Here is a 16251-nt window from a genome sequence, read left to right as displayed (position 1 = left end):
ATAGATTGTTTTAATACATTTTTATTTAAAAAAAATTTGGTCTTTCAGAAAACCGACTCCGGTCTAAGACGATTTTGGAGTGCTCGTTTTCGTTTGCTACGTTCGGTACGTATTGGTTTCCGAGTCGAACCTACTGCCGTGGATCCGCATCCGAATAAATCTTTGGAATCGGTGTGAATATATATATTAGGCTTGCAAGTTGCAACGAATAGTATGTTCGGCCATACGTCGAATACCGATTATTCGGTGAGCTCCCTGACCGGAGAGCCGAATATTAGGCAAAAGTATTCGGCCGGAGTGATTGCATCGCGCTTGTTTGTTCTAATGTAAAAATCATTTGGCAGCTACCTTTTTAAATACTCGTTTTTAAATAAATGTTTCCACCAATTAGTTTGACCAAGAGGATGAAAACCGAAAAGCAAAGTCTTGATCGTGTTTGATCAAGACTGCAGCAAAATATTTGTCGACGCCAGGAAGTAGTGTTTATTCAGAGCGTCTTTTCTCTGAAAAAAAGAAGTAAACTACTTCCTAACAATGAAGAAAAAATAGTCTTTCTGCACCATAACTTTCAACCACCCACCTTCTAAATTTTGATTACGGCAATAATTCAAATAAATCCTAAAATGTTCTAAAAGAGAAGATTATGTACCAATGACTATTATGCTCTAATGATAATAAGAGAAATAAGAACATGAATATAGTAATGAATCGATAATTTTTCATTACACCAGTTATCTCACTAGAACAAAATATATTACATAACAGTTGGGCTGAAAATTTCGTAGGCTAGCATAGAAAAACCTTTTTTTTTTATTTAATAATTCAAGGGCTATACAGCGATTATAGCGGTTTTAACATTTTTTGATACCATTTTTATAACGATTTGTCGTTATCTCAAAATAGGCTTCAGTTTTGGCGATTACCTCGGCGCAAAATTTCTGTCCAGCGTGCATTCTCTTGTGGTCTAAGAACAAGTAAGAGTCGCTAGGGGCCAGATCTGGAGAATACGGTGGATGCAGAAGCAATTCGAATCCCAATTCATGTAATGTTGTCATCGTTTTCATTAATTTGTGACACAGTGCATTGTCCTGATGAAACAGCAGTTTCAATATAGTCAATGGTATATTATACCTTGCGCATCCCAAAATACTGATGCCATAACCTTGTCAGTCGACTTTTGTGTCTTTCCACGCTTTGGAGTCGGTTCATCACGTACAGTCCACTCGGCTGACTGTCTATTGGACTCCGGTGTGAATTGTAATATTTCTGAATGCTTAGGTTTGTTGTTGTTGTTAGGTATAACACTTAACCATCTGTGTACCATCAGCAGTATTCAAAAAATGAGGAAAACGTACAACAAAACAAATAATTTTATATCATGGCAAAGTGAGCTCTCATACATATTGCTACACAAATGACTTTTTGAACATTCAAAACATGACACTTGTTGGCAACATCCTAATCTGCGATAAGTTTCATCTCTTACATTATACAACATCTTCCGTGTTATTGCCCTAATTTCTTGTCTTATTCTTTCTTTAGGCTGATCCATATTGTCCGGTTGTTTAATGTAAACGTTACTTTTGAGACGACTCACAAAACTCCGACAGTGTAAGATCTGGAGATCGTGCTGACCACTCGATGCTAACTCGTCGTCTTATCCCATCCTATCTGAGAAAAAAAGGTCCTGTTATTGTATTTTATATTATACCGACCCACACATTAGTTTTTTTGATGACGTTGCGTATGAATTTTCCTCATCCAAGTTTGTTTCGGCCCATTACTGACAATTTTCGTAATTTACGTTCTCTTTTATTGTAAAAGTAGCCTCGCCTAAGAAAAGTATCCATTCCAAAGACAAAATGTAATGATCGATATGATTTATTAGCAATTCAAAATTCATTTAGTCGACCTGAATCCCAGGACAGTTGACGGACTGAAATGACTAGATTTTCTTCCACAGCAAGTAACTAATTTAACTTCGGGTCGTCATCAACAATTGATTCTACCTCGGTACATTTCTGACGTGACCTATTTCTCTATATTGTGGCTCTATTTTACTAATCGTATCTTGACATATAGGTTGAAAGTCGAGATATTTCTCTCGCTTTGAGTTCGCGCCCATCACCATATCTAACAATCACCAAAATTTACACTTTAAGCGATTCATTTAAATAAGACATTTTCACAAATTTGCAACAATAAACTAATTTACTGTGTGTATCTGTGTAAAAATACTAGCAAAAAATATCAACATAGGGACATCTAAGATTCCATTTCACAAAAAATAAGAGGTACATAATGTAAGGGACGAAACCTAATAGAGATAAGGTTGTCAACATGTAAGTAGTGCCTATTTTTGAGTAATTGTTATGTTAAAAAGTAATTAAACTTTGCAATAAGGTTTTTATGTTATACAACACTCAAACTCCTTAAAAATATTAAATGCGATTAGTTAGCTAAATTCGTCTTTTTGTCATTTTTTCAATGAGAAGTCATATGGTTATAGAATCTGCCGATAGAAGTAAAAACTTCAAACATAATGTTTGAATTAAATTTATCTACATCAATTCGGTTTTCACATCTATTGACATTTTTCACGGTGTAACCTGAAGGAGCATTAGTCCTATAATATTTGTCCAACTTATCTTTTGTTTTCTTCGCCGTATTGCCTCTCAAAAAAATTAGAATTGGCAGTTATATAGACTGTCGATAGAAGTAAAAACTTAGAACTTGTAGTATTAAAATTTAAAACTACATAATGTTTGAAATAAAATTATTAACATCAATCTGGTTATCACATCTATTGACACTCCGAGCAACAATTATATGCATGTTTATGTGGTTTTTTATTATTTATATATATTACGGACTGTACAAAATCATGATAAAATACAAATACAATTTTAATTAATATACAATCATATTGTTTATAGATAGTATTTGTATTTACTTAAATTTGAATGCACTTGATTTTTAAAATTAGTTTAATTATTTGCATCATGTCATCATTAATTTCAACAATATTTAGACTTTTTATACTTTCAATTATTTCATTTTGTACTAAATAGATACAATAGGCTTATAGTAACTAAAGTGAGAAATGAAAATGTTTGATTCATCTAAGTATCGCGTAAAAACGGAATCGATGTCGTTTTATATTTTATAATATTGAGTTTTCAAACAAACACACTATATCAACAATGCACAGTATATACACATTGAACTTTTCACTAAATCCATTTAATTTCGCTTATAAGATATACAACCACTATACGTCAGCTGTATAGCTATAGATATACTGCTATAAGCATGTCGCTGACGCGTATATACGAGATTTCATTCAACCAAAAAGTGTCCAGTACACTTTGCGTGCATCATTATCGACACGATTCCCTGGTTGCTAAACAAACTTTGAACAATTGATGAACAAGCATGTCGGTGACGCGAACCTATAAGATATTCCCCTACCAAAAAGTGCCAAACGTGGCTAAAGAAATTTTCACTTCAAAAAAGTGTCACATTTTTAAATTTTACGTGAAAGTGGTAGATAAACACATTGAAAGGTTGACGTGTCTCGGGAATTTTTCGAAAAATTTAGCTCCCTGGTAGCGAATTTATGAAAGTTAAATTCTCCACCCTGTATATGAACAACAATGTATGTCGATTGTGTGACAACTACGTTCGGATTCATAAACAGAATCGTTCCGAGTGATCTACGTGTCTAAGGAAAATAATCACACTACCACTCACATCCAGCTAGGATTTCGAGCATTCGATGTTTGCCCTTCCCCCGAAATAATATTTAGTAGAGGAGGAATAATTAGGAAATTGGAAAATCTTGAAAAAGTACGGGTGACTGTTGACAAACATTTGAGTTATCATTTTACATTTGTGATTGTTGTGAAAAAAAATGGATTCGACTATAAGACGCAAGCATATGGTGTCGTTCCTTCAAGCCAGAGATCCAAGTTTGTTGGCCTGGAACGTGCACGACTTGGATAAAGTGAGGAAGGATTTACGGAACGGCTTGTTCGAAGACACTGACGTATCGGAGCCCGAGAGCGAGCCCGAAAAGGTATATTAAGGTTTCAAATGAGACTTGTTCAATTTGATCATGTATTTTGTTATTTTTTAGGATGATTTTTTGAAAGTATTTTTACGGATCAAGTCACAGGTAAAGTTTGATAAATTATATGATGTCAAAGGAGATACTCTAATTTCAAAAATACCGGAAGACAGTCAAGTCATGAGGAATGCTAAAGTGGGTGAATCCATAACCAAGAAATACTCTTTTTCAAAAATATTAGGACCAGAATGTACACAATCGGAAATGTTTAACAAGATTGTCAAACCAAAGGTTTTACAATTCATTAATGGCAAGAACAGTACAGTCATGTCTTATGGAGCTTCTGGAGCTGGTAAAAATATTTTGCATGGTTGAATTACAGTGCTTTATTTAAAGTGTATGCTTTCAGGCAAAACTTATACAATTGTCGGTACAGAGAACCAACCAGGTTTGATACCAAGGTCCTTGGAGTATGTGTTCAGGTCACTTCCCCAAATATCTAACATAAAAGTTAAACCAAATCCAAATGGTAGTCTCACAGTATTAAATAAGTATACAGTAAAAGATGAAAGGAAAAAATTACATAATTTGCTGTCGTCCTCACATCTTATGTTAGACAAAGAAGCACACGCAAGAGTTTACAGGAAGATGCAGGAACGCCTCAGTGGCGAGGGAGTCGCTACGGTTAATTCCTCAGATGTGTCCGTCAGCGTTTGGGTGTCGTTCGCCGAGATTTACAATGAAAAAGTCTATGACTTACTAGTGGGACCGCCGGCCCGCGGCAAGATGCGTCCCCAACTACGTTTGGCTTCTGCGCACGGTCGCACGTACATCAAGGATCTGGTCGCCATCGGCGTCATCTCAGGCCTCGAAGCTTATCAGGTATTGCAGTACGGCTTGAACAACCTGAAGTACGCCGCCACTTCGGTCAATTCAAATTCGAGTCGATCGCACGCTATATTTACGATCAAAATAGCTCAAAGTATCGGCAATATGATGGGCGTTTCATATTTTAATTTTTGTGATCTGGCTGGTGCTGAACGGTTGAAGAAAACGAGGAACGTGGGAGAAAGGCTCAAAGAGTCCAACAACATTAACACGTCGTTAATGGTGTTGTCAAAATGCATAAACATGATCAGACAGTCGCAGAAACAGGCCAACGACAAATTGGTGGTACCGTTTCGCGAGTCCAAACTCACTCAGCTCTTCCAGAAGGCTCTGGCCGGACATGAGAACATTTGTATGATAGTGAATATCAACCCGTGTTTGAAGATGTTCGACGAAACGCATCACGTACTTAACTTCTCTGCGGTGATGAAGGAAATCATCGTTGACGAGAAACCGACGAACCCAATGGGGATAAAAAAACTGAATCGCTTCTCTGCCTTTATCCAAGGCAGATCCACCTCTATACCATCTGTACCCGAAATTGAAGAACATGACGAGGGTAAAGAACTACCGGAGATCGAAACGGTGGAAGGTTTGAAACGGGCCATGAATGATATGTATGAACAATTTATGACCGAAAAGGCGCAATGGGAGTCGGCCTATTTAGAGGAGAAGCAACAAATTAAGGAGAGGTACAACAAAGTTATTAACGAGATCGAGTCAAACTACAACAAAAGACTGCGAGACGCGGACGCAGAATGTAAACGAAAAGTGCTCGAGGAGGTAACACTGAAAACGTTATAATTGTGACATAATTCACGTGGTTTCTGTTATTGCAGAGGGAGTTTTGGCAGAATATTTCGGCGCAGAACAGCGAACATGAGGCCAAAAGATTGAAGCAATACGATTATATCGTGCTGAGTGACGAGGAAGATGACGACGCCGATGATGGCAGAGATTTTACGAAGTACCAACTGGAGCAGATGGAAATGAGCAAACAATTGGAGGACCAGAAAAAGGAAATCGAGGAATTAAAGCTGACGTTATACGACGCGGAGAAGGAATACACGAAACTGTTGGCTACCACGACCAACCAAAAAAAAATTATTATTGAACTTCAAGAAGCGCTACACGAACACGAAGCGGCGCTATTTAACAACATTAGAGACACTCCGGAGCAACAGGACTTCATCGAGGAAAACGTCTCGGAAGAAGTGGAGACTGAAGAAAAAGTTGAGCACCCTATGGAAAAACAATGTGGTACAACACCGGACAATAAATCTTTGGATTTGGAATCTGCGATAGACGATAATAAAGAGAATTTATCGGAGTGCTTGAACGTGACCCCAAAGACTTTATTGGAAAACAAAGTGCAGACACAAGAAAAGTCTTTGTTTGAGGAACAAGTCCTGTCTAATTAGAATTTTAATTTGTACATTGTTTTTTATTTATTATTTGTATAATTTATATTTTTATTTTATTATTAATTAATATATAAATGACGTCATATTTTCACTTTTTACTGATTCTACCATTACAATATTTATTTTTGTACAGAATATGTGGGCAATTTAATATTTTCTAAAAAAAAAAAAATAAGAAATAATTTGTAGTAGTATAGATGGGGTGTAGATGTAATGTAAAGAACCATTTATAAGACAAAACAAATGGAACCATTTGAATGTACTTTACGAGAACAAATTCTAACCTCACCCTACACAAAAGATTCGTCGTGTCGGATGAAGGCAGAGAAGCGATTCAGTTTCTTCATTACTATTGAGTTCATCGATTTCTCGTCAACGATGATTTCCTTTATCACCGCCGAAAGACGAGTTGGTGTTCACTATCATGCAAACGTTCTCATATACGGCTAGAGCCTTCTGAAACAAATGCGTGGGCTTGGAATGGTGAAACGGTACCAATAATTTGTTGTTAGCGTGTCAGCGACATGTTTATACATTTCGACAACACTATCAAAGACTTGTTAATCTTGTTGGACTCCTTGAGCCTTTCATCCACGTTCCCCGTCATTTTCAACCGTTCCGCACAGGCCAGATCACAAAAATTAAAATACAAAACGCACATCATGTCACCATATTTTCTTCTTTCATCTTTTAGTGTGGACTTATCTAATAATGTGAAACTCCTATTTGGATTTGGTTTAACTTTTATGTCAGAAATTTGGGGAAGTGACCTGAACACATACTCCAAGGACCTTGGTATCAAACCTGGTTGGTTCTCAATACCGTGATCTGAATACATATTCTGTACTGTACTGTTCTTGCCATTAATGAATTGTAAAAGCTTTGGTTTGATAATCTTATTAAATTTTCGGATCCAAACACTTTGAGACGGATCATAAATGAATTAGATAAACAATTTATAGCCGAAAAGACGCAAGGGGAGATGCAACAAAGTTATTAATGAGATAGAGACCAACTACACGAAGAGACTTCAGGAACATTGAATACGTTATAATTGTGACATGATTCATGTCGATTCGATGAAACGCGCGGTGATAAAGGAAATCATCGTTGACGAGAAACCAATGAATCCAATAGTGATGAAAAAACTAAATCGCTTCTCTGTCTTTACCCAACGCATATCCACCTCTAAACAACCTATACCCGAAATTGAGGAACACGACGGTAGAAGGTTTGAAACGGGCCGTGAACAATATGTACGAACAATTTATGGCCGAAAAGGCGCAATGGGAGTTGGCCTATTTAAAAATTAACAAATTAAGGAGAGATACAACAAAGTTATTAACGGGATCGAGACTAACTACACAGACACGAGGACATAGAATGCAAACAAAAAGTGCTCGAGGAGTTAATATTGAAAACACTATGATTGAGACATGATTCACGTCGTTTTTGTTACTGCAGAGAAAGTTTTGGCATAGCGGCGCAGGATGGCAAACCTGGGGCCAAAAGATTGAAGCAAAACTATTGTATCGTGCTAAGTGACGAGAAAGATGACTGCGTTAATGATGGCAAAGATTTTGCGAGATACCACCTGGAACTGTTGGAGATGTTTTGACGTTGGAGGAAGAGAAATACAAGAAAATGTTGACTACCACGACCAGTCAGAAAAACTTATTATGGAACTGCAAGAAGCGCTACACCTACACGAAACGGCACTGTCTAAAAAATTGAGGAAACTCCCGAAGGACACAAATCCGTCGAGAAAAACGTCTTGAAGGATGTGGAGACTGAAAGAAAGTTGAGCACGTTATGAAAAAACTATGTAGTATAAATAAACAATAATAAAAAGAATCTATCGGAGTGTTTGAACATGCCCCTGAGGACATTACTAAAAAACAAAATGCAGGTACCAGAAGAGACCTTATTCTTCTTTGCTAATTATTAGTTTTAGAGTGAACTAGTTACAACTTTAAAAAGAACAGCCGAAACTACTATGTACCGAATGCTATTAGCGATTTTTCCGATTCGACACCAAAACGAAACTTAAAATTTAGGTCCCAAACATCTTTTTCCAATGATTAATTCTTTCAAATACAAAATATTCGATTTTGACAATTATCCGATTTTCTCAACACTATTCGAAATCTAAATAATTGGAATATTTGATAATTTGCGCGAGACGTATGAGTCAACTAATCGAAGACTAAAAATATGCAAAGTCTGTCCGTTCCTAATAATTTATAATCATTCTACCCACACCTATAAAGGGTCAGTCACTGTCTGTAACTAAACTAAGTTTTCAAAAATCAATTAAAAATACAAATTCTATTTTAGAATAAATAACTTTAAATGATTGACAAGAGATTCGAACAAATCGATTGCTTATTAATCCTATAAAAACATGGCATTTGAATTAATAAAAAATTGAAACTAAACAGGTGTAAAAATAAAAATTAATAACGAGTTTCTTTGTATATTATATTTTTCATATATACTCAACATTGTATGTGTAAATAAACAGCTTATTTTGTTTATTTGTTTAAACATTTTGAGTATAAAATTAAAATTATTAACATACACTTAAGTATATACAATCGTACAAGGTACAATACAATAGGCAACATTTTATTAGTTTAAACCAGTAACAATTTTTTAAATAGACAAACAGATTTAATACACTTTACAATATTCAACAAAAATTATTGCTTTAATTAAAACCATGTTCACTTTTAATGCACTTTTGTATTATAATGGGCATAACTAATTAAAAAAATGAAATATATTTAAGTGAATGTTGTAAAGTGGAGAATGGGGAAGTAGTATAAAATTTAAGTTAAAATATGATGAATTCATAATATACATATAATAAATTATTAAAATAATAAAAGCACCTTGTTTTAAAACTAAACATCGCCAATATATTTAAAAATGTACTTGCTTACTCTAACATTATTGCTTATTTATTCACTCTAAGTCAGATCTATTTTGACAACACCAATGTGAAGGAAAAAGTTAAGTGCATAAGGAGTTTTTACAGTTTTGAAGTGAGCTACAACGTTGAGTAAGTGTTAAGGAAAATTTTAAATTAACTGATCAGTCCAACAGTCTACTTCACAGCCAACATATTGATTGTTAGACAATTATTTGATGATTTCATACACGGAAAATGTTGCCCCTTTGATATTATTAAAATCATTGAAAAACTGGAATTTATTTTGCTAAAGAGAATTACGAGACAATTTAAAATTCCAACAGGATATCTAATTCTACAGTGAATTGGAATATATATTTTCAAAATGTTTTGGTGTTTCTAACCAGTCTTGTGATTAATAGGAATTACTACATGATTTACATTTTTAAATACATTGGTGTTTAACATCACAATAGTAAAAAAAGTTTATAGTTATAAAAGGGAAATTAAAACATTTTATTTCTTACGAGTTTTATGTACAAAATGGACTCAGACCTGCATGGACAGTAACAATTTTCCTTTTATTATATTCATATCCATTACTAATTTTAAGTGTAACATTCATATGTTACTAAGACTATTTTTTTATTAAAGTAATTCGTCTAGAATAGATTAGTGGGACTAAGCATCAAAACCAATACATATTTTTTACAGAGGAGAAAACTAGGAAGTGAAAAATATAAAATCATAGTTCACTAATAAGAAAAACCGTCGGACAATAAGCTAACAGGTTATCACTATCACCTGAGATGACTGACTTTATTCTCTAAAATATTAAACATAATACCAAGGCGACCAAAATCTCAACAGTGACGGTTAATTAGTATATAAAATCAATGATCAACAGATCAGCTTCACTAACAACAATTTAAAAAGATATTTTGTTTATGTAGTGTTATACAACGGTACTGAACTCAATCATCGACTTAAACAACACAGTACAAAGACAAATGCAAAGCAGTCAACATTAGATCAATCGCTATAATCTAATGAATTATTGTCTATCTCATACCAAATCGTCGCTGTTCAGATGTTCAGCTCGCCTCGAATTAATAAACACCAACAACCAAACAATGGACGACGCACACGCCTCAGTGCAGCATCTATTGCAGATTGGTGGTGAAGGCGCTGATACCGTTGTTCGCCATCTCGTCCATAATCTCGGAGACGTATGCAGCAACGTCCACCTGCTCCTTCTGCGACCGCAGGATGAACGGATCTTGAAGCAGCCTGTTATATTTGGGTCTCGCGTGTTCGTCCTTTATTAAACTGCAACAACGCGATACATAGAAAATGTTTCTTTAGTTTATTTACAAGCACTTACCAAGTATTTACAAAATTAACAAACTCAGCGGTAAATGTATTGGCGTTAGTGGAAAGACGGGGTGCGTCACCGTTGACGACTTGATGCAGCTGATCGAAGACGCTGGACCATTTCGGATAAGGAAAACTGCCCGTCGCCACTTCCATAAGCGTGATGCCCAACGACCATACGTCGCTCCTCACGTCGTAACCTTTGGCTGGTTGCGGATCTATCCTCTCCGGCTGCGGCGCAATAAAATTTGATATAAGTATAGTTTTAAGAAAGATAAATTTCTGTATTTACCGCCATGTACGGTCTGCATCCAGCGTCTTTAGTTTTAGCGATGCTGTCGACAAGTTGGCCGGAAATTCCAAAGTCGCACAGTTTTATGTTGCCCTTTTTGTCCAGCAAAATGTTGCTGGGTTTCACGTCTCTGTGGATTATTTTCAGTTCTTCCTTCAAATAGTTCAAGGCTTTCACGGTCGCCAGTGCTATTTTGCCCAGAATGGGCTCCGGGATTCGTTTCTTGAGCTTTTCGAATATGAATTTGTAAAATTTGTCTAGGGACGTGTCCATTAGTTCCATACATATCCAACAGTCGCCCTATAAAGTACACACGGAGTATGAATTAACATTTAAAATACTACGCCAGCTATTGTTTATGGCATAAATATATAAAATATATAATATATTTATTTTGGGGTAATCTGGGTGTGCTGAACGCAAAAATCATACTTATTTATCGTGTTTGGAAAATTAGTGTCCCTAGTCTCCAGTTTTAAGTATATAGTTTGCTGATTACATTTAATTTCAGTTGTATGGAAAGTATCAAATTTCATACTTTTACAAGTAAAATTGAATTGGGTATTTATGAATAATTCATTATATTATTTATTATAATTTATAATTTTTATATTTTTTGTTTGATTTTGACAAACTTTTTTTTTAATTGTAAAGCAGGAAAATATGTATTTGTGAACAAAATGTATAAACTTTCAAAAATAGTACAACTTATTTCTCAAAAAATATAAAAAATATATAATTCATTAATTCTTTGTAGCATTATCCCAGAACAGGAATTTACTACTGAATTTAATGGTGGATTGATGGAATTAAATATAATTTGAAGTTAGTTTGTTGTGAGTTTTTGTATACTATTATTATATTATATAGTATAATATTATTGTCAAAAAATTATCTAATTTGTGCTATTTTACATAACTTATTCCATAGCCTATTGGATTAAAAAAATAAATTCATAAGAATATGATTTTTTATCACAGAATTATGAGTATGCATAATTTTTTATGAAATTTGATATATACCCATTTGAGGGGGTATTTAATCCAGTCGTTTAGTTAGATTTGCTATAAAATATTTGTCCAAAAAATTACCCAGTAGGTTTTGGTTTTGTGCCAAAAAACGTGACAGTTTGTGTAAGTACATATTTTCATGTTTTATATTGAAAAAATCGTTTGTCAAATTCGGACGAAAAATACAAATGAGCCAATTATAACATATATTTTTTCTTGAAAAAAATTAAATACCAAGACAGCTAAAGTAAAGAGAAAGCATGAAAAAGAAATTTAGAGGTAACAATGATGGAGGCGTTCTTTACAAGAAAACTCAGTCACAGTTCAAATGAGAAAAAATATCTTCTTTCTTAAGAATATTGGAATTATTGAAATAAACTATTGAAAATTTATTTTTCATTCCTTTGAAACGAATTGAACAACCTCGAACGCGTAATTTAATCACCTTTCTAACAAAATATGTGTTCATCTCAATCAGACTTGATGTTCACTTCAGATGCTAGTAAAAGTAAAATCATAAATAGAATGATAAAAATGCCATAACAATGATAATGTTTTTCGTCTTCAGTGTACCCAAGTAAATCATTTAAAAAAAATTGTAGGACAAAGTTACCATATCTCTCAAACTGAAACTTGTAGATCAATGTTATTAAGTAAGTTATTTATAGATATGTTGAATGTGAAATTTATAACTACAATATAAAATAAATACATATTTATACATTAATTACTTTCTAACAATTGATTCAGTTCTAAAGTGCTTTTTATTTTGTACTGTTTATACGTGAACCTAGTGTGACAAATGATAACGTATCAAATACGCGTTTTTAAATTAAAAATGATTCACTAATTCTGTGTGTAACGGCATGTTTATCAGACGTTTCAAAGTGTTACGTATGCACCACAATTATTTCTTATAGACGAAAATAACTCCACCTCTTTAAACAACGCGCCGTAAAACTGCACAATAAATTTGCACTCGTTGCTCTTCATTACGACGTCCAGATCCATAAGCAGCTGCTTCTGCTCCTTCTCGTCGACGGTCGACCGTATCCTTTTGACAGCGATGACGGTCTGCGATTTTCGGTGCACCATTTTATTGACGGTGCCGAAACCGCCGCGTCCGATCTCGCCCAAGTCCTGGAGATCCTCCGACGTGAAGTCATAAACGGTGCCGTCGAATTTCAATTTGCCTGTCGAGTGCATCGAGTGGCAGATCTTGAAACGCTGATCTCTGAAATAAAATAAAATAACGATCTGTTGAAGGAATTTGTTAATAACTGCAGTTTTTCCAAAGATCCTTGAAATAGTTTTATTAATGGGAAATTCAAAGCCATGCCAATTTTGTGCAAAATTACGACTTTTTTGTGTTGATTTAAAAATACATAAAAAATTGTTTTGAATTAATGTAAATATGTATTATATACAATATAATATAATACTTACCAGCATTGTTGCTAATTCATACACAAAATTATTATATATTATTATATTATATAAAATATAAATATTATACGTTATGTTACATACAAAATCAAAAGTTTTACTTTAAACGGTGAATTAATCTATATTTTAACTACTTTCTAATAAAGAATATTATATAATCCTTTAAATCACTTATAATAACAGTATAAAATTAAAAATGTAATACTTTACAGTAACACTATTCCCACCGTTCCTAAAATTATGAATCAAGACTCAAAATAAAACCTAAATTACTTAATTATCTTAAAACAAACATCAAAAAAGTAAATGCATTAGTAATCCTATAAATATTTGTTCAAAATTCTTTTTCTAATGTTAAACGTGTTTATTGAACCTGCTACCAAATATAACTGGGATTGACAGACTCAATATTTACACTACGAAAAAAATACAAACGGCAAAAATCTTAAAGAAAGCACACAAAACACTCAACAAGCATTTACCTTGATTTTGATCTTTCGGATGAGGCAAAACTGCGAATACACAAATATGAGGTGAATAGATGAAGTAGACATGATTTGTTGGACATTTTAAAAGCACAATTGTGTAAATAAAATATCCAAACTCCAAAGATATTTTATATTTTTAAACAAACATTTCTGGACGTTATAAACCACATTAAATTAACAATGAAGTGAATAATAATTACCGAGTTTTGTCGATGGCTGGATCTGCGGCTTGTTTTGGTAAACTCATTTTTGGCCTACCGGCCGTTGAGGGTTTATCTGCCGGTTGACTGGGTAAAGGACGAAACGCGAACGGTGCCATGGGTTGTGGTGGAAATTCTATCCTCATAAGTGGGCGTTTTACTGAAATCAAATATTTTAATTTTTAATATATTACATACATATAAATTTTAATATTTTCATCAACTACATTATATTTTTGAAATGATTATTGTGTTAGTATATGCTTATATAAATTGTTTCAATACCGTTTTCATTTACAAATTATTTTATTTCAAGATGCCTCATTTAATTAATTTATCAGCAATTATGCCAGAAAAAACATTAATTATAATGTTGATCAAATTTCATTACTGGTTTTATCCAATTATAAAAATTATCTGGAAACTCTAATCTGATACATCTATTTTGTCAATTTTATCTCTCTCATCCAATAAGAACACACTTTAAAGAACTTCAAATTATCTGTTCACTTTAATAATTCTATGAAATACATATCCACTCAAAATATGTTTACAAAATATAATAACTCAATTATATCAACATCAATCTATATCTTTATTCCAGAAAAACTATCAACGTAAAGATAACATATAATATTAACTTTTTTATATATTCGTATTCTTAAAGTTAAAATATGTATATTACGCATTTGCATTCTTTATACATTATTATAATGTTTTAGTATACATACATCAATAACAAATACATCTTTTAAAACAATAAGTTATTTGGATATTTTAGTATAATTGTTATGTTATGTATTTTATGTTATATTCTAATTACAACCAATTTTCTTGGATTACCGTGGATTACAGGTTAATTCCGCTAATTTTCCACTAAGGAAAATCCCAGTTTAACAAACAAAAGTTGGTTGGTTCAATTAGAATGGCATAAATTAATTATACTAATTAGCAGACAATTTTAGAATGATAAAAAATAAGTTGTGTATTATGCATATGCTAAAATATTTCAAGCAATACTTGAAGAATAAAAATTGTCGCCTGTAGTAAATTGTAATAAACTCCAATTAAGAGGATTATATTCATGACATCACATTATTAAAAAACTCTTTAATGAATTTACATAAGATCCATATGAATTCAAACAAATTATTTGAGTAGTGAAAGGCTGAGGTACAAGGCTCACTTTTGTCTCATAGTTAAATCTACCATGGTTTTAATTATTTCATTTTTTATGTATTAGTATTTTTAAAGGAAGTTAATTATACATTTATACATAGTCAACATGTACAATGATAAAAATATCAGATGTATATTAAGTTATATAAACAAACATAGTCTTAAAATGTTACGTTATTTAGAATAATTGCTATTATGGTCAAAAATAAAAGAATTACAGTTTTTACCTCTTTTCAATGTTTTTTACACAAACATCAACTTAAGTATATAAGTAAGCTTAAAAATTTAAAATAAAAACAAATAGGATATAATATTTGAAGAAGTTAAAAATAAAATAAAAATTGATTATTACCCTATTTTAATTTATTACTGTATATTTTATGTTCTATATTAATTACAACCAATATTCTTAGATTACAGGTTAGTTCTATCAATTACTTCAAAGGAAAATCCCAATTTAACAAACAAAAGTTGGCTGGTGCAATCCCAATGACACAAATTAATTATCCTAATTTGCAGATAATTATATAATGATGGAAAATATTAAGCTGTATATGTTATGTGCTAAAACAGTTCAAACAAAACTTGAAAAATAAAAAATGCAGCCTACAATAAAATATAATAAACCTTAATTAAGAGGATTACATTTATAATAACACTGTATTTAAAAAGTCTGGATGAATTTACATAAAAAAACATGATCCATATGAACTCGAACACAGCAGCCAAAAGACCAGTGTTGATAATTTGAGTAATAAAAGGCTGTGGTACAATTTTTGTTCTATCTTGGTTATATATTTGTGTCCCATAGTCAAATTTACCTTGGTTATTCTGATTTCCCATTTGATCTGCCATTTTGCCGAAAATTGCGTGCAGGAAACACTTTCCAGACTTCTGAGCACAAAGCACCAACGAAAACTTAATATGAAACGATAACCATCACCGGGATACTTTAGATCTACCAAAT

At 33.0% G+C, this 16251-nt stretch overlaps 2 protein-coding genes across 3 annotated transcripts; one reads left to right on the top strand and one right to left on the bottom strand.

The window, feature by feature from the left end:
• The first annotated feature begins 3692 nt into the window (after nt 1-3692).
• Nucleotides 3693-6466, top strand: LOC109608837 (kinesin-like protein subito). Its single transcript, XM_020025389.2, has 4 exons — nt 3693-4078; nt 4139-4421; nt 4479-5740; nt 5797-6466. The coding sequence occupies exons 1-4, from the start codon at nt 3914-3916 to the stop codon at nt 6376-6378; spliced, it is 2292 nt and encodes a 763-aa protein (XP_019880948.2). The 5' UTR covers nt 3693-3913; the 3' UTR covers nt 6379-6466.
• A 2379-nt stretch (nt 6467-8845) lies between these two features.
• On the bottom strand, nt 8846-16246 carry LOC109608868 (dual specificity mitogen-activated protein kinase kinase 4). Of its 2 annotated transcripts, XM_020025423.2 has the most exons (7): nt 16106-16246; nt 14106-14265; nt 13900-13929; nt 12908-13205; nt 10962-11261; nt 10680-10900; nt 8846-10624 (listed from the first exon to the last, which is right to left on the bottom strand). In XM_020025423.2, the coding sequence occupies exons 1-7, from the start codon at nt 16137-16139 to the stop codon at nt 10459-10461; spliced, it is 1209 nt and encodes a 402-aa protein (XP_019880982.1). In that variant the 5' UTR covers nt 16140-16246; the 3' UTR covers nt 8846-10458. The 2 variants fall into 2 exon arrangements, with proteins under 2 accessions (XP_019880982.1, XP_019880983.1); XM_020025424.2 differs by lacking the exon at nt 13900-13929.
• Between the last annotated feature and the right edge of the window lie 5 nt (nt 16247-16251).

Source organism: Aethina tumida, chromosome 1 (assembly GCF_024364675.1).
Source record: "Aethina tumida isolate Nest 87 chromosome 1, icAetTumi1.1, whole genome shotgun sequence".
Classification (NCBI taxonomy): Eukaryota; Metazoa; Arthropoda; class Insecta; order Coleoptera; family Nitidulidae; genus Aethina; species Aethina tumida.
The sequence above is the reverse complement of the archived record's forward strand: the minus strand, read 5'-3'. Positions and strand labels throughout refer to the sequence as shown.